This window comes from Leucoraja erinacea, chromosome 3 (genome assembly GCF_028641065.1).
Source record: "Leucoraja erinacea ecotype New England chromosome 3, Leri_hhj_1, whole genome shotgun sequence".
Lineage (NCBI taxonomy): Eukaryota > Metazoa > Chordata > Chondrichthyes > Rajiformes > Rajidae > Leucoraja > Leucoraja erinaceus.
The window spans coordinates 24,626,256-24,648,841 of record NC_073379.1 but is presented as its reverse complement, the minus strand read 5'-3'; the positions used below and the strand labels follow the sequence as shown (position 1 = coordinate 24,648,841).

General features: G+C 44.6%; 2 protein-coding genes across 6 annotated transcripts in view; one reads left to right on the top strand and one right to left on the bottom strand.

Annotated features, from left to right (window-relative positions):
- fbxo8 (F-box protein 8) overlaps positions 1-7,780 on the bottom strand; it is a 59,893-nt gene extending 52,113 nt beyond the window's left edge. The window contains exons 1-2 of one of the 2 annotated variants that reach the window (XM_055632312.1): positions 7,403-7,535; positions 6,767-6,852 (exon numbers count right to left, since the gene is read on the bottom strand). Coding sequence is in view for 1 of the 2 variants with exons in the window: in XM_055632311.1 (XP_055488286.1) it covers positions 7,403-7,528 (126 nt within the window). In the remaining variant the exon portion in view is untranslated. Of the gene's footprint in view, positions 1-6,766; positions 6,853-7,402 lie in introns of both variants that reach the window. The other variant, XM_055632311.1, reaches the window with a different exon arrangement.
- cep44 (centrosomal protein 44) overlaps positions 7,391-22,586 on the top strand; it is a 64,257-nt gene continuing 49,061 nt past the window's right edge. Inside the window, exons 1-3 of one of the 4 annotated variants that reach the window (XM_055632310.1) lie at positions 10,811-10,864; positions 17,009-17,170; positions 22,145-22,240. In XM_055632310.1, coding sequence (XP_055488285.1) covers positions 22,152-22,240 — 89 coding nt within the window. In that variant the 5' untranslated portion in view covers positions 10,811-10,864; positions 17,009-17,170; positions 22,145-22,151. Of the gene's footprint in view, positions 7,483-8,902; positions 9,092-10,734; positions 10,865-17,008; positions 17,171-22,144; positions 22,241-22,586 lie in introns of those variants that run through there. The other 3 variants (XM_055632308.1, XM_055632306.1, XM_055632309.1) reach the window with 3 other exon arrangements.

The window sequence follows — 22,586 nt, the reverse complement described above, 5'->3', positions numbered from 1 at the left end:
TGTGTGGCACCTTATCAAAGGCTTTCTGAAAATATAAGTAAACAACATTTACTGACTCTCCTTTGTCTGTCCTGCCATTTACTTCTTTAAACCTAATCTGAGGAAGGACATTCTTGCCATAGAGGGAGTACAGAGAAGGTTCACCAGACTGATTCCTGGGATGTCAGGACCTTCATATGAAGAAAGACTGGGTAGACTCAGCTTGTACTCGCTAGAATTTAGAAGATTGAGGGGGGATCTTAGAGAAACTTACAAAATTCTTAAGTGGTTGGACAGGCTAGATGCAGGAAGATTGTTCCCGATGTTGGGGAAGTCCAGAACAAGGGGTCACAGTTTAAGAATAAAGGGGAAATCTTTTAGGACTGAGATGAGAAAAACATTTTTTACACAGAGAGTGGTGAATCTCTGGAATTCTCTGCTACATAATGTAGTTGAGGCCAGTTCATTGGCTATATTTAAGAAGGAGTTAGATGTGGCTCTTGTGGCTAAAGGGATCAGGGGGTATGGAGAGAAAGTAGGTACAGGATACGGAGTTGGATGATCAGCCATGATCATATTGAATGGCGGTGCAGGCTCGAAGGGCCAAATGGCCTACTCCTGCAGCTATTTTCTATGTTTCTATGTTAAAGAATTTCAGCAAATTTGTCAAGCAAGACCTCCCCTTCACAAAGCCATGCGAACTTCAGCCTATTTTATCGTGAAATTCTAAGTACCCCATAACCTCATCCTTTATAATAGACTCTAAAATCTTATCAACCACTGAAGTCAGACTAACCGGCCTATAGTTCCCACTATTCTGCCTTGCTCCTTTTGCGCAGCGGGGTAATATTGGCAATTTTCTGCAACCACTCCCGGCACTAGTGATTCCTGAAATATCACAAAGATAAGTTCAGAAGGATATGGGCCAAAGGCATGCAAGTGGGACTAGTGTAGTTGGAACATGTTGGTCGGTTTGAGCAAGTTGAGCTGAAGCTCTATGACTCTAAATAAAGTTGAGCTCCACGCTCTGTGACACTAAATGAGAGGAGTTAGAGGGTGCTGCCAGAACACAAACTTAAAAAAAATTGGGAAAATGCAGAGCTGTTAGACATGCCTGGCAGGTCAGATATTGTTAACATAGAGAGAAAATCTGAGCAGGTGTTACAGGTGGATCAGCTGGTTCTAAAACAAAGAATGCAAGTTGTAGAATTCAATATCTGTGCAACGTACGGAGAGTGAATACAGGGTGCTGATCCTCAAGCAAGAACCCAAAGATAAATAGGTTTGTGTGTGCATCCAAATTCAGTGTCCAGCCTCAAACCCTGGAGCCGCTATTCTTGCTAATGAGGGAGTGCAGCGTGGGTTTACAAGGTTAATTCCCGGGATGGCAGGATTGTCATATGCTGAGAGAATGGAGTGGCTGGGCTTGTACACTCTGGAGTTTAGAAGGATGAGAGGATGCCTTTATTGAAACATAAGATTATTAAGGGTTTGGACTGGCAAGAGGCAGGAAACATGTTCCCGATGTTGGGGGAGTCCAGAACCAGGGGCCACAGTTTAAGAATAAGGGGTAAGCCCTTATTTAGAACGGAGACGAGGAAACACTTTTTCCACACAGAGTTGTGAGTCTGTGGAATTCTCTGCCTCAGAGGGTGGTGGAGGCCGGTTCTCTGGATACTTTCAAGAGCGAACTAGATAGGGCTCTTAAAGATAATGGAGTCAGGGGATGTGGGGAGAAGGCAGGAACCGCGTACAGATTGGGGATGATCAGCCATGAATGGCGGTGCTGGCTCGAAGGACCGAATAGCCTACTCCTGCACCTATTGTCTAGTGTCTGTGAGGCAGTAACACGATCTTCCATGCTACCGTGCTACACTGCTAGGATGTCTCTGGTGCTTCCTTCAGCCACCAAGTCAGGCTGCATCCAAAGATCCTCTGCAATGCTTAGAACCAGATGAACCCCTCACTCCCATAATTTTTTTCTCATCATCTTTCATGCTCTCGCCAAAACTATCTTATCCAGGGGGGCAGCTTCCTACTGCTTTAGCCTTATGCCCACTAGACTGCTGGCCATCCAACTTCACTTCTGATGCCAATATTAGTTGAAATTGATTAGTGTTCTTTCTTGTCAAATACTCTTGCTCATTAAGATTGATACCTCACAGAAACAGGCCTTTCGGCCAAACTTGCCCATGCCAACCAAGATGCTCCATCAATGCTAGTCCTACTTGTCAGCGTTTAGCCCATAACTCTCTAAATCTTTCCTATCCGTGTCTCTGTGCAGATTATTTTAAATATTAAAAAACATACCTCAATTAGCTCCTCTGACAGTTCATTCCAAATACCCACCACCCTTTGTGTGAAAAACACCCTCATTCACCTTTAAAATATATTAGAATACCTTACCTCAAAATGAAATCACCATTCGTGGCCTACTGCCTTATCACCCATTTATTTTTATCTCTCCGAGTTCGCGTTTATCATTCTTGAACATGTTTAAATCTCTGAATCACCTTTTACTCAGGAAATGGTACTCAAATGATTCTTATTAAAGTCCCACCCCCCAACCTGTGCATCACATCTGAGGGCGACGAGAACAAAAATAATTTTTTGTCCTTATCAGCCTGCTGGCAGCCACGTATCATTTTTAATCAATAGATTTTTAATCAATAGACCCAGCCCTCTGCCAGCTGGGTAGATCTTATTTCCATTCCTATGTATCCACTCATATTTAATCAACAATAATCTCTCCTAACATGACTAAGCTTTTTTTCTCCCAAAGCGATTTCTATGAAGTGGCTCAAGAAGTTTTACTGCATTCCAGGTCCAACACAAATTTCATTTGTTGCCGATTCAAACAATGAAGTAAAAAATTCATTGAGATAATTAAATGACAATGCTTACGGGTCAAGGAATTTATATGCTGTGACGTCATTTAAGCAATTTAATCAGATCATTATTTGTAATCCACCCCGTCTGTTCTGCACCTTCTCTATGCAAGGTGTCAAATCTGCAGTGTCATATTTATCCAACACAGGAGCTCTGCCTAAGCAACCTGTTAATCAGAACTCTCGCATTAGTTTCACTCTTTTGCCCTTTCCCCAGAGTCTTGCATTTATTAGTCTTTAACAGATACCAACAGGAGGTTCCAGGCAAACATCTATGATTGACTGTAAAAACCAAGTGCTGGAGTAACTCAGCAGTCAGGCAGCATCTGTGAAAGGAATGCATAGGCAATGTTTTAGGTTGGGATCCTTCTACTATGATTGAAAGACCAGGTAAGCCTTCTTGGGAAGGTCATGCCCTTTGCACGGCTATCAACAGACTCTCAATCAGAAACTTCTCCCAAGAAAGAATTGTGAATAGATTAATAAGTAGCTGGAGGACATGATTTTAGAATGTGCATAAAGGCGCCTAGAAAAATGCAACTGTTATATAACCAAATAACAATTACAGCACGGAAACAGGCCATCTCGACCCTTCTAGTCCGTCCCGAACATGTATTCCCCCCTAGTCCCATATACCGGCGCTCAGACCATAACCCTCCTCCATTCCTTTCCCGTCCATATAACTATTCAATTTATTTTTAAATGATAAAAATGAACCTGCCTCCACCACCTTCACTGGAAGCTCATTCCACACAGCCACCACTCTCTGAGTAAAGAAGTTCCCCCTCATGTTACCCCTAAACTTCTGTCCCTTAATTCTCAAGTCATGTCCCCTTGTTTGAATCTTCCCTACTCTCAGTGGGAAAAGCTTATCCACGTCAACTCTGTCTATCCCTCTCATCATTTTAAAGACCTCTATCAAGTCCCCCCTTAACCTTCTGCGCTCCAAAGAATAAAGCCCTGAATAACTGTTCAGAAATTTCTGACATACAAGTGCGCAAAAGTAGAGAAAGACCATTTGAAATGGCACGGAGAAACATCGGACCATTTACAAGGAGTGCTCAAAAACCCTGCTGACTCATAAATTACCCACCCATTCCATTACGAGGGAATTGAATGTAACATCTCCAAGTTTGCGGATGACACGAAGCTGGGGGGCAGTGTTAGCTGTGAGGAGGATGCTAGGAGGCTGCAAGGCGACTTGGATAGGCTGGGTGAGTGGGCAAATGCATGGCAGATGCAGTATAATGTGGATAAATGTGAGGTTATCTGCTTTGGTGGCAAAAACAGGAAAGTAGATTATTATCTGAATGGTGGCCGATTAGGAAAGGGGGAGATGCAACGAGACCTGGGTGTCATGGTACACCAGTCATTAAAAGTAGGCATGCAGGTGCAGCAGGCAGTGAAGAAGGCGAATGGTATGTTAGCATTCATAGCAAAAGGATTTGAGTATAGGAGCAGGGAGGTTCTACTGCAGTTGTACATGGTCTTGGTGAGACCACGCCTGGAGTATTGCGTACAGTTTTGGTCTCCTAAACTGAGGAAAAGCATTCTTGCCATAGGGGAGTACAGAGAAGGTTCACCAGACTGATTCCTGGGATGTCAGGACTTTCATATGAAGAAAGACTGGATAGACTCGGCTTGGACTCGCTAGAATTTAGAAGATTGGGGGGGGATCTTATAGAAACTTACAAAATTCTTAAGTGGTTGGACAGGCTAGATGGAGGAAGATTGATCCCGATGTTGGGGAAGTACCGCACGAGGGGTGACAGTTTAAGGATATGGGGGAAGTCTTTTAGGACCAAGATGAGGAAAACATTTTTCACACAGAGAGTGGCGAATCTGTGGAATTCTCTGCCAAATAAGGTGGTTGAGGCCAGTTCTGGAAGCAGATATGGTGGCATTTAGAAGGCTTTTGGATAGGCACATGGATATGCAGGGAATTAAGGAATATGGATCATGTGAAGGCAGAGGAGATTAGTTTATTGTGGCATCACATTTGGTGTGGACATTGTGGGCTCTAGGGCCTGTTCCTGTGCAATCTTTGATGTGTTCTAGATTCCCTACAATTGGAAACATCCTCTTCACATTCAATGTCATGCTTTTTCACAAGTCAAGAGTGTTTGGTCATATTTACTGAAACTAAACAATGAAATTCTTACTTGCAGCAGCACAACAGGTTTGTAAAAGCAGCCCTCAATATATAACAAAAAATGTTCAATTAATGAAAAAAAAACAATATAATGTAAAAATAAAAGGAAGTCTGAAGTCCCTGGTGCAACCAAGGCAACTGGAGTTCACAGTGTTTAATAGCCTGATGGATGTTTGGAAGAAGCTGTTCCTGAGACTGGATATTAGTTTTCAGTCCCCTATACCTTCCTCCCGATGGCAGGAGTAAAACAACAGTGTGGCCAGGGATGGAGATCTAAAGATGGAGTTGGAACTGTACCCAGCTACACAGTCATGGGAATAGAATGAGTAGAGCAGGTGGCTGAGCAGACAGCCTTGAGGTGCCCATGTGTTTTTGGACAGAGGAGGAAGTGCTGCTGCCACTCATATTTCAAGCCTAAGTCTCCTCTCTTCTAATTTCCAATGGATTCATGCTGTGAACACATTCGTACACCACTGCATATCCTGGCATCTCCATGATTATGCTTACAATATGTACAGGAAAAGCACAGGCAATTTTGTGATGTCCAAGTGTGCAGCAAGTAAAGCACACTGTTGCAACACAAACGTCTTGCGCAAAAAAACTCTCAAGTTGCTATTCTGTCCCAGACATTCCCTCCGTTCTTTGCTTCCCACTTTTTTTCTGCCGTTTAAAATATATTTTAATTTTTCTAAATTCTGAAAGACTGGCCACAAATGTAACCAAATGTTTTTTCTCACAGTTCATGCCTTGTATACTATTTTCTTCTACAGCTTTCGCTTAAAATCAGGTATATTATGCTAAATGGCTCGGGTCAAGGTTCAGCACCTTTATTACAAGCTAAATATACCATCTGCACTATTGGTTTAGTTGAAGTTAATTATTTGACAGTTACTAGAGAATGTTTGTCAAATCTTAGTGACATGGGAATCAATAAGTGATAATGTATACACTCAAAACCCTACACAAGGGTGGATCTTTGTTGCAGTGTGTTAGCAACAAAAAAAAACCTAGAACAAGGACAACTTTAAGTCTGCCTAATTTTAGTTCCAGAAGTGAAAATCCTTACAGCACAGCAGGAGCCATTCAGCCCATTATGTTATCATTCCCCTTGTTCCTGGTTCGAGTATTTCTCCAATTCCCTCCCAAAGGCTTTATTATATCGAAAACTTTCAGGCAATACACTGTAATGCTAACTGCTCATGTTGCCTCTTGGTTCTTTTAGCATGCACCTGCAATCTCTTTATTCTTCAGCCATGAGAAACAAGTTTATTTTTACTCTAACTAAACCCAAGCCACCTCCTCTTGTCTGGTTCCACATAAAACAATCACGGCTTCTCTGTGATACAAAGCAAAGATCATAGATCTATGATCTTTGATACAAAGGGACAATGGTGGTAATTAGCAATGCAACACCTTCAACTAGGCATGACACCACCCCACCCACAATTTCTCACCTCCAACCCACACAAAAATAAGTGTAGAGGGCATGATAAGTTACGCAATATACAATCACAAAATTTTTTTAAAAATCACAAAATAACTTGACCAGTTGAATTTAAATGTTTAAACCAAACTGTAATCAACATTTCTGCAAGCACAATAGACCTGCCTTACAAATGTATTCCATACCTGAAAATATTTTCAAAATTTCCATAAGAAAATCTAAGGTCTCATGTGAAAGACAGCACAAACAGTTGTATTGCAAAGAACTGGAAGGTTAACCAAGATTTTGGTTCCCTAAACTCACATATTGGTCTTGAACCTAAAACCTTCCGACTCAGCACAGAGCGCTGCCGACCCAATCCCACATGTCACACCTTTGCCACTCATTACCTATGGGGAAAAAACATTTTGAACCTACTTTCAGAATTCAAAACAAAAATGAATAGAAATGAAAGAAACACAAACTATACTGCTTTCCATTAAAATGTGTTTACTAGTGGCCCACAGACTTGTTAGTGTATCGATTTTTTTCGTCGATTTCCAAGATCAATGCATTTGCTTCGCCACCCTGCAGCTATCAATTTGACATATACTACAGCTCTCAAGGAAGGTAACTAGCAGTTTTATCCGAGTCCATGCAGATTAAACATTTTGTGAATTAACAGGGTTCCTTCAGCTGTCTTTGTGAAGTTTTGAGTGTACAGATGCCCTTTGAAACTAACAGCACCTTTCACACAAGCCCCAAGCAAGCCATAACCATGCCCCTCCCCCCAACCAATGGGCGCAACCGAACTTGCTGCCCGGCTCACAATGTCCCGCCCTCCCAAAGCTGTGATTGGCGAGGCCGTCCAAGAGACGGCGTCTGATTGGCCGCCGCCGCTGGCTGTCAAGCGGATGACGTGGTGACCAGCAGGTTAGGTTGGCCGCTGACTCCTCCTACCTGTTGGAGCCGCTCTTGGTCCCGTTTCCACTTCGGCCACAAAACAACAACAAGCGGCTGGAGGCGGTGGATTACAACAGGTACAGCAGGCGAGGCGAGGCGCTCCCGGTCTTCATTCAGATCCATCCCCAGACGGGCAGGGAGGGAGGGCGGGGCGCAATCAACATGTTAAAAGCCGCCGCGTTACTTTCGCTCCCACTGTCCTCAATTAACTTTTAATGCCAGCTTCTGTGCGTGCGAAGCGCCGCCTGACGTGGGGGCCGTGACGCACTCACGCTGGACGACGGCTCGGAATGGGGGCGGGGCCGAGGGTGGTCACGTGGGCTTCTCGTCACGTGAGCCGGCTGGCGCCCGTCCTGTCACCTGATCCGTGGACAGACACAAAGTGCTGGAGATCACTCAGAGGGACAGGCAGCATTTGTGGAGTCAATAGTCGATTTTTATTCGTCACATACACACGAAGGTGCAGTGAAATGAATTTGCCAGCAGCGGTACAATTTAAAAAAGAACACATAATGCACAATAAGATTTCTCCTCCTTTGTTCACCCGTGGTCGGGGCCATAAACCCTCCACAGTCGCCTCTACGGACGGCCCGATGTACAGGCCCTCTCATCGGGATGATCAAAACTCTGATGTCGGGGCGGTCAAACACACTCCAAGGCTTGGAGATCCCGAATCGGCATTTTCCTACCGGAGTCCGCTGCTTCAGGGTGTTATGGGCCGCGGGCCAGCGGTCGGAGCTCTTTTCCAGCAATCCCTGGCAAGGGATCTCAGGCTCCAGATGGTAAGTCCACGCCCTGCCAGCGGCTAGAAGCTCCGCAGACTGCGGCTTCAGGATGTTATAGGCCGCAGTCACCTCATATTTTGCTTGGGTAATTTACACCCCAGCGGTATGAACATTGACTTCTCTAACTTCAGATAGCCCTTGTTTTCTCTCTCCATCCCCTCCCCCTTCCCAGTTCTCCCACAAGTCTTACTGTCTCCTACTACATTCTATCTTTGTCCCGCCCCATCCCCATTTATTCTCTCCAGAGATGCTACCTGTCCCACTGAGTTACTCCAGCATTTTGTGTCCATACTCATACTGCTGGGTTGTACGCTGCCCAAGTGAAATCTCTATGTCACCTGAGCCACTTGATGTGAGGGGATGGAATTCAACACCAAGATACTGGCAGGCAGTGTCAGCCTACAACAGTGACTGTGGTTCTGAGGATACACAGTGCAGTGGGCTGACCATGTGGTTCTGAGGAGGTTCAGCAGTGGTAACAAGGAAATGCAGATGCTGGTTGACATAAAATGCTGGATTAACAGCGAATCAGGCAACATCCTAGAACATGGATAGGTTCCATGTTTTGGGTCGGGACTCTTCTTCAGACTGAAGATGTGTGATGTCTGAAGAAGGGTCCCAACCCGAAACGTCACTTAACCATGTTCTCTAGGGTGCTGCCTGACCCGCTGAGTTACTACAGCATTTTGTGTCTTTCTTTGGTATAACAAGCATCCTTGTTATTACATTATAAGTTTGGGGTGGAAGATTACAACCTTCACGTGGTCCGCCCTGTTTCGACTAATGCAATCAACTCGACGTGCACAAACGGAAGATCAAATAGAACAAGTTGTCCAACAACTTTAGGCTGTGCACACCACATGAAAGAAGATTATAAGTTTGTAAACACAGTACTCAATAGGTAATGTAATAAACAAACATAAAAATGTTTGATAAATACCAAAAACCATTATAATGCAAAATAAAAGTCCAAAGTGCAACCAAGGCAGTTTGTAGTTTGGAGTATAATTGGAGTTCATAGTGTTCAATAGTGTGATGGATGTTGGATGCTGTTCCTGAACCTGGAGCTTTTGTTGAAAACGGACATCCGTTTTATCAAGTTTTTTAAAAACAGCGCTGGATAATTTAATAGCAGGAGTAAAATAAAAATCGTCTTCTAAAGCCGTCAACGCCGACGACGTTATATTTTTACATATAAACGTGCTTATTAGGATGCCTTTAATCAAAATTTCATGTTGCAAAACGGTGATTTAGGCCCCATACGAACCGGCAGTATTTTTCCTGCCGATATGGGGTTTAAATTCACCGCAAACGCAATGTTTCAATCAATCGCGTTCCACAAAATCCCATTAGCAAGATGATTAAAATGGCCATTAATTTACGGGAATTAAACACTAAATTCCTTCTATTTGGCCTCTAAATTAATGACAATGAGATTTAAAAATCATGTTATATTGTGAATTCTTGTGTGAATGTTATTTGGACACTTAGGCTATTTAAAAATGTTAACCTTTTCTCAAGCAATGGATACATGTTTAGATCTAGTAATTGAATTTTGTAATTAGCTACAATTAGGTAACTAATTATATGCTTTAATTTCAAGTCATCCAAGTAAGATTGTTTCATATTTGTTTCAGAATGCTTCAATCTATAATAACTGAAAATTTCATTCAGTTCTCTTAATTTTTAAGAAAGTTATGGGCTTTAGACTGTCCTTGGTCACAGCTTTTGAGTTAAGTCAATGGAAAAGCAATAGGGAACAAGATGCTAATTTCCGAGTATGAAAATGGCCATAACTTTTTTTAATACTGAAGATATGGAAGTGAATTAGGTGTTAAATTAAACTTATTTTTATGCTTTATCTGATGGGATAAATTGCAGACTTGATTTTTTAAAGCTCAAAATGTTGTAACATTGCTACTTGTAGCACAAGTTGTCTGATCTGCTGAGAGCCCTCTTGCTTTGAGCTCAAGAGCCCCGTTTTTTTTCTGCGTTTGCAAATTCGATCAACACCAACGCGGTTTTTGGTTTGCATCGTGATTATGAAGGGCGTGAAATGTGAAAGCAGGGTTTATTGATGATGAGCATGCTTTTTTCTTGTGTGTGTGTGTGTGTTGTTGAATGTGCGCTGGGCATCGGCTGCATTCGCGCTCTGGGAGGCGGCGGCCAACGGTCGGTCCCGCCGCGGTTCACATTCAAGCGGCGGCGCGAGGCTCCCATCGCCGCGCGCGAGCGGTTCACATTCAAGGGGCGGCACGGTCGGCCGGCTACGCCAATCACATGCGAGCAACTGGGGCTTCCCCCTCCGTGAATGGATCAGAGCGGCGGCGCCGGAGTCCAATGGCAGGACGAGAGAGGGAGGGGTGGAGAATTTCGCCAATCAGAATGGAGCAGTTACGTTTCCCCCTCGGCGATTGGATCCAAGCCGCGGCGCCGGGGTCAATATGGGGGGGGGGGGGGGGAGGCGACTACGCCAATCAGAGTTGAACAGCCGGTGCCAACCCCCCTTCGCGATTGGCTGCAAGCGGCAAGGGCTGCCGCCCCTGCGCCCAATCGGCTTCAAGGAGTGGAGCGTTCGGGACGCCAACCCACCAATGGGCCGCAGGCGGGCGGACTGGCGCGGATCAACAGGAAGGTCGGCAGCGGCGGTTTAACGGCGAGAGTGGACCGGGAGGTGAGGAGGAGATTCGGGGCATGGACGGCGAGGGGGCTGCAGCGTTGCTTCTGTTACGGGGAGATTGTCACCCCTCGTCATCTTCATCAGTCCCCGTCGTCCCTCCATTCATCCCCATCCGCGGAATACAGGCACAAAATGACGGAGTAACACAGCGAGCCAGTCAGTATCTCTGGAGAGAAGGAATGGGCGACGCTTCAGGTCGATACGAGTTTGAAGAAGGGTCTCGACTCGAAACGTCAGCTATTCCTTCTCTCCAGATATGCTGCCTGTCTCGCTGAGTTGCTCCAGCACTTTGTGTCTCTGCTCTAGTTTATGCTCTTAACATCCAGTGTAGGGCTCAATACCATTCAAATTCTCTCCATCAGCCCCTGTGATCATGTGATAGGCCTCTCGGTCCATCAACTCTACTCCACCATTCAGTCATGGCTGAGCTATCTCTCCCTCCTCTCAATGATTCTCATGTGACAGACTGGCAACTTCAAAATCAATTGCAATGCCTCTAATGCAAATATCTATTTTCATGGAAAGTGACTAAAATTGTACACAATCCTCCAGGAGTTATTTCCCCAATGCCCCACATCTCCGCAGAAGGAAGTCCTTGCTCTTGTACTCAAATACTTTTGCATTTGTGGTCAACTCGTCTTTTCTCCTGGTTGCTAAACACTTTAATTCTCCCTCCCATTCCCACACTGACCTTTTTGTCCTGAGCCACCTCCATTGTCAGATTGAGGCTGAGCGCAAACTGGATGAACAGCACCTCATATTTACTGGTCATCTTTGTTGAATTCGACCATGTTCCTAATCTTCACATTTTTAAGCATTTTCTTTAGATTTAATACAATAGGTAGTTCTGCTACAATATGATCATAGTGTTCCTAAGCTACCTTACATATAGAAAATGATGTGAAAGTGATTGTATTAACCAGAAAAAGGAAATTAGAAGCTAGTTTCAGACTCAGTAACAACATTTTAATTGCCGGATGTTCAGAAATATAGGTCTTTTTTAATATCTATAGGTTTATATTTGTCATCACAAGGTAAAAATACTAAAGGCTTTATGTTACATACAATATCATTGCATAACACAGTGACACAGCAGTAGAGTTGCTGTCTTGTCGGGAGACCCGGGTTCCATCCTGACAATGGGTGCTGACGATATGGAGTTTGTACATTCTCCCTGTGACCACAAGCGTTTTCTTCAGCTACTCTGGTTTCCTCGAACATTACAAAAACAATTTAGGTTAATTAGCTTCTGTAGTTTGCCCAGTGTGCAGGATAGAAATAGTGTGTACGTGAGATCATTGGTCGGCATGGACTCAGAGGGCCAGTTTTTAAGCTGTATCTCTAAACTAAACTAAACAAAGTATTGATAGATGTGATTGCTTGTCAGTTTCAATGGCTTAGTGAAATTAGCAACTGTGTTCTTAAGAGACAATGGTGTCTGATTATTTGGGAGAGGTTACTTAGAAAAAATTTTTTGCCTCAATGTTTCTTTTCTGGGACAGTTATTTTGCATGCGGTCAATTTCCAAAGTAACTTGTTAGTGGTTTTCAAGTTTCCATTTGAAATTGTGCTCTGACCAATTCAGCTCCCAGAATACAAACAGTGTTGCTATATTCACTAATCGCATTTTATACAATGCAAGTGTATAATAATAATAATAATAAATTTTATTTATGGGCGCCTTTCAAGAGCCTCAAGGACACCGTACAAAAATTTAGCAAGTAGAGGAAAAACATGTAAGCGGAATGAAATAAATAGTAGAGACATGACTAGTACACAAATTAAAGACAGAATTCAATTCAAAACCCAATATGAGGCAATTCAAGCACAGATGAAAAGGGAGGGGGACGTGGGGCTAAGGATAGGCAGAGGTGAAGAGATGGGTCTTGAGACGGGACTGGAAGATGGTGAGGGACACGGAATTGCGGACCAGTTGGGGGAGGGAGTTCCAGAGCCTGGGAGCTGCCCTGGAGAAGGCTCTGTCCCCAAAACTGCGGAGGTTGGATTTGTGGATGGAGAGGAGACTGGTTGATGTGGATCTGAGGGACCGTGAGGGTTGGTAGGGGGAGAGGAGGTCAGTGAGATATGGGGGGGGGCAGATGGTGGAGGGCTTTGTAGGTGAGGACCAGGATTTTGTAGGTGATCCGGTGGGAGATGGGAAGCCAGTGAAGTTGTTTGATGACTGGAGTGATGTGATGCCAGGATTTGGTGTGGGTGATGAGTCGGGCGGCTGCGTTCTGGACCAGTTGGAGTCGGTTGATGTAGGTGGAGCTGATGCCAAGGAGAAGTGAGTTGCAGTAGTCCAGTCGGGAGGAGATGAAGGCATGGGTGAGTCTTTCAGCAGCGGGAGGTGTGAGAGAGGGGCTGATTTTGGCGATGTTGTGGAGTGAAAGAATGAGGTTTTAATGACATGGCGGATGTGAGGCTCAAGGGAGAGGGTGGAATCAAAGATCACGCCAAGGTTGCGGGCCTGGGGAGATGGGGAGACAGTGGTGCCGTCGATGGTGAGAGTGGGGTTATTGATTTTGCTTAGTGTGGCTTTGGAGCCTATGAGGATGAATTCTGTTTTATCGCTGTTGAGTTTGTGGAAGTTGTGTTGCATCCAGGTTTTTATAGCTGACAAACAGGAGTTGATATGGGAGAAGGGGGGTTGTGGGGGGATTTGATGCCGAGGTAGATCTGGGTGTTATCGGCGTAACAATGGAAGTCCAGGTTGAAGTGGCGGAGTATCTGACCAAGGGGGAGGATGTAGATGATGAAGAGGAGGGGATTGAGTACGGAGCCTTGGGGAACGCCTTGAGTGACTGTGGCTGTAGTAGAGGTGTGGTTATGGAGGGAGATGAAGTGGGATCTGGTGGAAAGGTAGGAAAAGAGCCAGCTGAGTGCAGAACCTTCAATGCCAAGGTCAGGTAAGCAGGATGTTATGGTTCACTGTATCGAAGGCTGCACTCAGGTCGAGGAGGATGAGGATGTTGAGGGAACCAGTGTCAGCAGAGGTGAGGAAGTCGTTGAAGACTTTGAAGAGAGCAGTTTCTGTGCTATGGAGAGGGCGAAAGCCAGATTGGAGGGGTTCGAACAGGTTATACGCAAGGAGGTGGGAATGAAGTTGTGACGCAACGATATACGCTCCAGGGTTTTTGAAAGAAAGGGGAAGTTTGAGATTGGGCGGTAGTTAATGAGAGAGGAGGGATCAAGACCAGGTTTCTTTAAGATTGGTGTGACAGCAGCCCTTTTGAAAACGGAGGGGACAATTCCTTGGGACAATGAGGAGTTGAAGAGATTAGTGAGGTTGGGGCAGAGAACGGGGAGGCAGGACTTCAGCAGGGGAGTGGGGAGAGGGTCGAGGGAAGCAGGTAGTGGGTTTGGAAGAGCTGATGAGTTTGGAGATTTCAGTAGGGGTGACCAGGTCAAACTGGGAGAGGAAGCAGTGTGGAGGAGGGGTAAGGAGGTCAGTGGAGATGTTGAAAGGAGGGGCCTTGGTAGGTGGTGGAGTAGATGCTGGGGAGTCGGGTACGGGGATAAAGATTGAAAGATGGTGCTGATTTTATCAGCGAAAAAGTGGAGGAATGAGTTGCAGAGATCCGGAGTAGAGGTAGGGAGAGTGTTGGCTCGAGGCTTGAGGAGGTTGCCCACTGTGGAGAAGAGGGTTCTGTGGTTTAGGCAGGGGTCGGTGAATATGGAGGAGAGGTAGGCAGATTTTGCAGCAATGAGGGCATCTTTGTAGGCAGTGAGGTGGAGTTTGTAAGCTTCATGGTGGACTGTGAGAGATGATTTCTTTGTGAGTCGTTTAAGTCGGCGGCCAGTCTGTTTTAGCTTACGAAGTGCAGGTGTGTACCAGGGTGAAGATGTGTTAAAAGTTACGGTTCTTGTTTTGAGGGGGGCCAGAATGTTAAGGGAGGTAGACAAGGTGGAGTTGAGATGGTTTGTGAGATCATCAGGTGAGATATGGGTTGAGTCCAGGGGGAGAGTGGTGGAGAGCAGGTCAGAGAGATGGTGGGGATCGATGGATTTTAGATTACGGAAGGTGATTTCTCAGAGGAAGCGGGGGTGAGGTGTCGGAGAAGGGATGGTGAACCGTATAAGCTTATGATCAGAGAGGGGGAAGAGGCATGGATGGAGGTCGAGTACCAGTTGATTTGTGGAGCAGACCAGGTCAAGGATGTGACGTTTGTCATGGGTGGGAAAGGTGAAGTGCTGAGTGAGAGAGAAGTTGTCAAGTAAAAAGGCGAATTCAGATGCGAGCTTGCAGGTGGGGGAGTCCATATGAATATTTAAGTCACCAAGTAGCAGCAGACGTGGGGAGAGGGATGAGGCAAGTGTGAGGAGTTCACACTTGGTGAAGTCAGATAGGAAGGAGGGGTTTGGTTTAGGTGGCCAGTAAATGAGGATGACTGTCATGGAGGAAAGGGCTTTGAAGGTGAGGAATTCAAATTATGCTACTGGGGGAGGGCGAGTTCAGTGATCCGAAAGTTCTAGTTGAAAATAACAGCGTAACAAGTATATAACACGATATACACTCAGAATTCATAAGTCCTTTGCATTGACAAATGTCCTCCACCTCACTCGTTTGTCATCAGTTCTTTCGAGATCTCTCCAGTTGAGCCTACTCTCAGACATTTCTGTCTGGACATCTCTTCTCCAGCTGTTCCTGGGGTGACCTCTTTTCCTTTTTCCTTGCGGGTTCCATTTCAGGCCTTGCTGGGTGATGTTTGTGGCAGGTTTCCTGAGGATGTGTCCAATCCAACTCCATTTTCTCCTTCGAATTTGCAAGTCAATGGGCTCCTGGCTTGTTCTTTTCTACAGGTCCACATTGCTTACGTTGTCCCTCCACTAGATGTTAAGAATTCTTCTAAGGCAGGTGTTAATAAATGTTTGCATCCTGTTGGTAGTGTGTTTTGTTGTTTGCCATGTCTCTGATCCATACAGCATCACCTGTTTCACATTTGAGTTAAAGATGCATATTTTGGTGTTGATTGAGATGTGTTTTGAGCTCCAGATCTTCCTGAGCATGTTAAACACCACCCTAGCCTTATTGATTCTATTTTTTATGTCTACCTCTGCCCCTCCGATGTCCAAAACACCGCCTAGGTATGTGAATGTTTCTACCTCCTCTAGAGCAGTGTTGTGCGTAAGGATAGGGTTGCTAGTTTTGGAGTGGATCCTCATCACCTGTGGCTTTGCTGTATTGGGTGTAAGACCAAGTTTTGTTGCAGCTTGTGAGAGTCTGTCCGTCTTCTCCTGCATTTGAATCTGTGTGTGTGTAAGGAGAGCTATGTCGTCTGCAAAGTCAAGATCATCTAGCCGCTCCCACATTGTCCACTGAATTCCATTTATTTTCTCTTCAGTTGTTTCCATCATGATCCAGTCAATTGCCAGGAGGAACAGGAATGGTGACAATAGACATTCCTGCTTGATACCCGACCTGACACTGAAGCTCTGAGAGAGCTGGCCAGCATGCATAACTTGTATGAGGTTCCATCGTACAAGTTCTTGGTTAAGTTTATGATCTTGGTGGAAATTCCACAGTGGTCCATTAGGCGCCATGGTGTTGTCCCATCTAAGCTGTCAAACGCTTTCTCAAATGAAGTTGATGTACATTGTGTTCCATTCAATAGTCTGCTCAATGATGATGCGTAATGTTGCCATGTGGTCTGTGCATGAGCGATCCTTGAACCCTGCTTGCTGGTCCCGTAGCCTCTTGTCTACAGCTTCCTGAAGACGGTTGAGAATAACCTGTTTGAGAATTTTACTGGGTACAGAAAGTAGGGTGATCCCTCGGTAGTTGCAATAATTGCAATGTGTAAAAAGAGTTGAGATACTGTCTTATAATTTTGCTGCATGTCATTGTGGGATATATCATGTCTTGATTGGCGAATATGTTTAGTTTGTGACTTTATTTGAATGCTTCATTGAGTATAATTCTGACTGGTAACTATGCACTTTGTCCGAGCACATTATCGAATGCGTCATGCAAGCCATCTTAAATGACCACCTAAACTGTCATTTGGCAACCTAAAAAGCTGCCAAGGTTGCCCGTCTGGCAACAGGGAAAAAAAGTTAAGCGAGAGCCCTGCCATTTCCTATGCATTTCATCTTGTTACATTGGCTGAGAAATTTTCCTTTTTCTTTTGTCTTCAGAATGCTGATTCTAGTTTAGTTTAGCGATACAGCGTGGAAACGGGCCCTTCGGGCCACCGGGTCCGCGCCGACCAGCGATCCCTGCATATTCCTGCCTCCTCTCTCGCTCGCCCCCACCCCTTTGTTTCTCTACTGGTTTGACAGTCACGACCTCAGATTAAAGTAAGTGACCACATTACAAAAACTGCCATTTCTAATGAAAAGACTAACAGAGAAGAACACGTGTAGGCTGCCTGTCTTGATTTTACTTTGGCAGCAGCTTTACTCTCTTGCCTGATGTCCTCACTTGCCCTAAAGGTCTATCTCTCTCAGACTTGAAATGACATTAATCTAAAAGGTTAATCATATTCCCCTTACACAGCTTCTGCATCATTAGAGGTTTGACAAGTGATCTAATTCTGTTAATGATAAGGTGATTCACTAATATAGCGCTAGATATCTATTCCTATTTTTGGAGGAATCTGGAAACATTTTAGATGGGTAATTTAGGAATGGAACCATGGAGTGAAATGTGTAGGAAGGAACTGCAGATGCTGATTTAAAGTGAAGACACACAAAAAAAGCTCAAGTAACAGTGGGTCAGGCAGCATCTCTGGAGAAAAGAAATAGGTGACCTTTCAAGTCGATACCCTTCCTCAGACTTATCGGCCCCATTTTATCCAAAAAGCGTGACTGGCACTTAAAGTCAATTAAAGTTATCAAAACTGAGATCAGTTGATGGTTACTAATATAACCCTATAACCATATAACAATTACAGCACGGAAACAGGCCATCTCGGCCCTTCTAGTCTCCCCTAGTCCCATCTATCTGCACTCAGACCATAACCCTCCATTCCTTTCCCGTCCATATAACTATCCAATTTATTTTTAAATTATAAAATCGAACCTGCCTCCACCACCTTCACTGGAAGCTCATTACACACAGCTACCACTCTCTGAGTAAAGAAGTTCCCCCTCGTGTTACCCCTAAACTTCTGTCCCTTAATTCTCAAGTCATGTCCTCTTGTTTGAATCTTCCCTACTCTCAGTGGGAAAAGCTTATCCACATAAACTCTGTCTATCCCTCTCATCATTTTAAAGACCTCTATCAAGTCCCCCCTTAACCTTCTGCGCTCCAAAGAATAAAGACCTAACTTATTCAACATTTCTCTGTAACTTAGTTGCTGAAACCCAGGCAACATTCTAGTAAATCTCCTCTGTACTCTCTATTTTGTTGACATCCTTCCTATAATTAGGCGACCAAAGTTGTACACCATACTCCAGAATTGGCCTCACCAATGCCTTGTACAATTTTAACATTACATCCCAACTTCTATACTCAATGCTCTGATTTATAAAGACCAGCACACCAAAAGCTTTATTTTCCACCCTATCTACATGAGATTCCATCTTCAGGGAACTGTGCACAGTTATTCCCAGATCCCTCTGTTCAACTGCATTCTTCAAATGCCTAGCATTTACCATGTGCGTCCTATTTTGATTTGTCCTGCCAAGATGTAGCACCTCACACTTATCAGCATTAATCTCCATCTGCCATCTTTCAGCCCACTCTTCCAACTGGCATAAATCTCTCTGTAGACTTTGAAAATCTACTTCATTATCCACAACACCACCTATCTTAGTATCATCTGTATTCTTACTAATCCAATTTACCACACCATCATCCAGATCATTGATGTACATGACAAACAACAGTGGACCCAACACAGATCCCTGTGGCACCCCACTAGTCACTGGCCTCCAACCTGATAAACAGCCATCCACCATTACTCTCTGGCATCTCCCATTCAGCCACTGTTGAATCCATCTTGCTAATACCCAACAATTGAACCTTCTTAACGAACCTTCAATGAGGAACCTTGTCAAAGGCCTTACAGAAGTCCATATATACAACATCCACTGCTTTACCCTCATCAATTTCCCGAGTAACCTCTTCAAAAAATTCAAGAAGATTAGTCAAACATGACCTTCCAGGCACAAATCCATGTTGACTGTTCCTAATCAGACCCTGTTTATCCAGATGCTTATATATTATCTCTAAGTATCCTTTCCATTAATTTGCCCACCACTGACGTCAAACTAACAGGTCTATAATTGCTAGGTTTACTCTTAGAACCCTTTTTAAACAATGGAACAACATGCGCAGTACGCCAATCCTCCGGCACTATTCCCGTTTCTAATGACATTTGAAATATTTCTGTCATAGCCCCTGCTATTTCTACACTAACTTCCCTCAATGTCCTAGGGAATATCTTGTCCGGACCTGGAGACTTATCCACTTTTATATTTCTCAAAAGTGTCAGTACTTCCTCTTCTTTGAATCTCATAGTTTCTATAGCTACTCTACTTGTTTCCCTTACCTCACATAATTCAATATCCTTCTCCTTGGTGAATACCGAAGAAAATAAATTGTTCAATATCTCCCCCATCTCATTGCTGTCCACTCTGACTCTCTAATGGACCAATTTTATCCCTCGTTATCCTTTTACTATTAATGTAGCTGTAGAAACCCTTTGGATTTACTTTCACTGTACTTGCCAAAGCAACCTCATATCATCTTTTAGCTTTTCTAATTTATTTCTTAAGATTCTTTTTACATTCTTTATACTCCTCAAGCACCTCATGCTGCCTATAATTATTGTAGATCTCTCTTTTTCCGAACCAAGTGTCCAATTTCCCTTGAAAACCATGGCTCTTTCCAATTTTTACTATTTCCTTTCAACCGAACAGGGACATAAATGTCCTTCATTTCTCTTCCACATCTTTCCCATAAAACAAAATGTCCCAATTTACTCCTTTTAAATCCTTTCGCATCTCCTCAAAGTTAGCCTTTCTCCAATCAAAAATCGCAACCCTAGGTCCAGTTCTGATCCTCTCTATAATTATATTGAAACTAATGGTATTGTGATCACTGGACCCGAACTGTTCCCCAACGCATACCTCTGCCACCTGACCCGTCTCATTTCCTAACAGGAGGTCCAGCACCGCCCCTTCTCCAGTAGGTACCTCTATGTATTGGTGCAAAAAACTATCCTGCACACATTTTACAAACTCCAAACCATCCAGCCCATTTACAGAATGTGTTTCCCAGTCTATGTGTGGAAAATTGAAATCTCCCACAATCACTACCTTGTGCTTACTACTAATATCTGTGATCTCCTTACATATTTGCTCTTCCAATTCTCGCTCCCCATTTGGCGGTCTATAATACACCCCTATAAGTGTTGCTACCCCTTTCCCATTTCTCAGTTCCACCCAAATAGCCTCCCTAGACGAGCCCTCTAATCTATTATGCCAAAGCACTGCTGTAATATCTTCCCTGGTAAGCAATGCAACACGTCCACCTCTTGCCCCTCACACCTGAAGCAACGAAATCCTGGAATATTTAGTTTCCAATCACAGCCCTCCTGCAACCATGTTTCACTGATCGCCACAACATCATACTTCCAGGTGTCAATCCAGGCTCTAAGTTCATCCACCTTTCTTACAATGCTCTTAGCATTAAAATATACACATTTAAGAAACCCACCCTCTCTTATTCTCTGTTTATTGTCTTTTTCTTTTATTGTCTCTTTCTCCCCTACATTTTGGGTCAGAGTGCTATCCTTCTCTGCCTCCTGCCTCACACACTGACTGCGAGCTTTCCCAATTTGAGTCCCTCCCCCCCCAACCGTTCTAGTTTAAAGTCTCCCCAGTAGCCTTTGCAAATCTCCCCGCCAGGCTATTGGTCCCCCTCGAGTTCAAGTGCAACCCATCGTTTCTGTACAGGTCGCACCTTCCCCAAAAGAGGTCCCAATGATCCAGAAACTTGAATCCATACCCACTGCACCAGTCCCTCATCCACGCATTTATCCTCCACCTCGCTCTATTCCTACTCTCACTGTCGCGTGGCACAGGCAGTAATCCTGAGATTGTTACCTTTGCAGTCCTTCTCCTTAACTCTCTACCTAACTCCCTAAATTCTTCTTTCAGGACCTCTTCTCTTTTTCTACCTAAGTCGTTGGTACCTATATGTACCACAACCTCAGGCTCCTCTCCCTCCCATTTCAGGATATCTTGGACACGTTCAGACACATCCCTGACCCTGGCACCAGGGAGGCAAACTACTATCCGGGTCTCATGTCTGCGTCCACAGAATCGCCTATCCGACCCCCTGACTATAGAGTCCCCTATTACTATTGTCCACCTTTTCCCTACCCTTCTGAGCAACAGGACCGGTCTTTATGCTGGAGACCCGGCCGCTGTCGCTACCCCCAGGTAGGCTGTCTCCCCCAACTGTACTCAAATATGAGTACTTATTTTCAAGGTGTACAGCCACCGGGGTACTCACCTGTCCCTGCCACTGCCCATTGCCCTTCCTAACTGTGACCCAGTTGTCTGCCTCCCGTGGTCTTGGAGTGACCACCTCTTTGTAACTCCTTTCTATGACCTCCTCGCTCTCCCTGACCAGACAGAGGTCATCGAGTTGCTGCTCCAGGTTCCTAACACAGTGGTGTTAGGAACCTTAGGAGCCCCATCTCGACGCACCTGGCGCAGATGTGGACGTCTTGAGGGCACTCAGACTCCATGACCTCCCACATCTGACATCCAGAACAGTAAACTGCCCTGGCCCTCATTCTCCCCCTTATCCGAATACAATACAAAGCCTAACCCGGGATACAAGCCAATCGGCTGCTTCCTCTAGTCCGTTCGACCAATCAGCGGCTTCCTCAAGAGCACTTAATTTGAAGTGTGATCTGCGAATGGAACGTTGCAGATTTTGGCCGCCTCTCCCTCACCAACGGCTCCTGGGCCTCTGTTGAAACAAGCCCCGCGCTGGGTTTTTGAACTCACCGCACGGAGGTCGCTCCTCCCTCACCAACGGCTCCTGGGCTATAATTTAGACAATAGAGATTTAGAACAAATTGTGGTAAATGAACTGAGGACAGATCTGCAGTGAAGCTATGAAATGTGAATATGCTGAAAGTGTTATATATTTTATTCCTGTTCTTATACAAAACAGATTTACTGGATACTCGTACCACTGTTTTTTCTAAGATCTGTGGAGTTTGTTGGTTGACCAAAATGACAGTCATGAATGTTTTATAAACTGCAATCAACTAAGGCAAGTCTATATGTTTTTTGATCATACTGTAGGATCAAGATGACAACTGGCGATCTGCGTGGATCCCTTCGAAAATTAGAACAAGGACTTCGTTCATTGAATTATCCACAAGATATTGATTACACTGGGTAAGTAAATGATTATAAGGTATAGGAAGGAACTGCAGGTGCTGGTTTACACCGAAGATAGACACAAAATGCTGGAGTAACTCAGCTGGACAGACAGCATCTCTGGAGAGAAGGAATGCTAATGTTTTGGGTTGAAACCATTCTTCATAGAAACATAGAAACATAGAAATTAGGTGCAGGAGTAGGCCATTCGGCCCTTTGAGCCTGCACCGCCATTCAATATGATCATGGCTGATCATCCAACTCAGTATCCCGTACCTGCCTTCTCTCCATACCCCCTGATCCCCTTAGCCACAAGGGCCACATCTAACTCCCTCTTAAATATAGCCAATGAACTGGCCTCAAC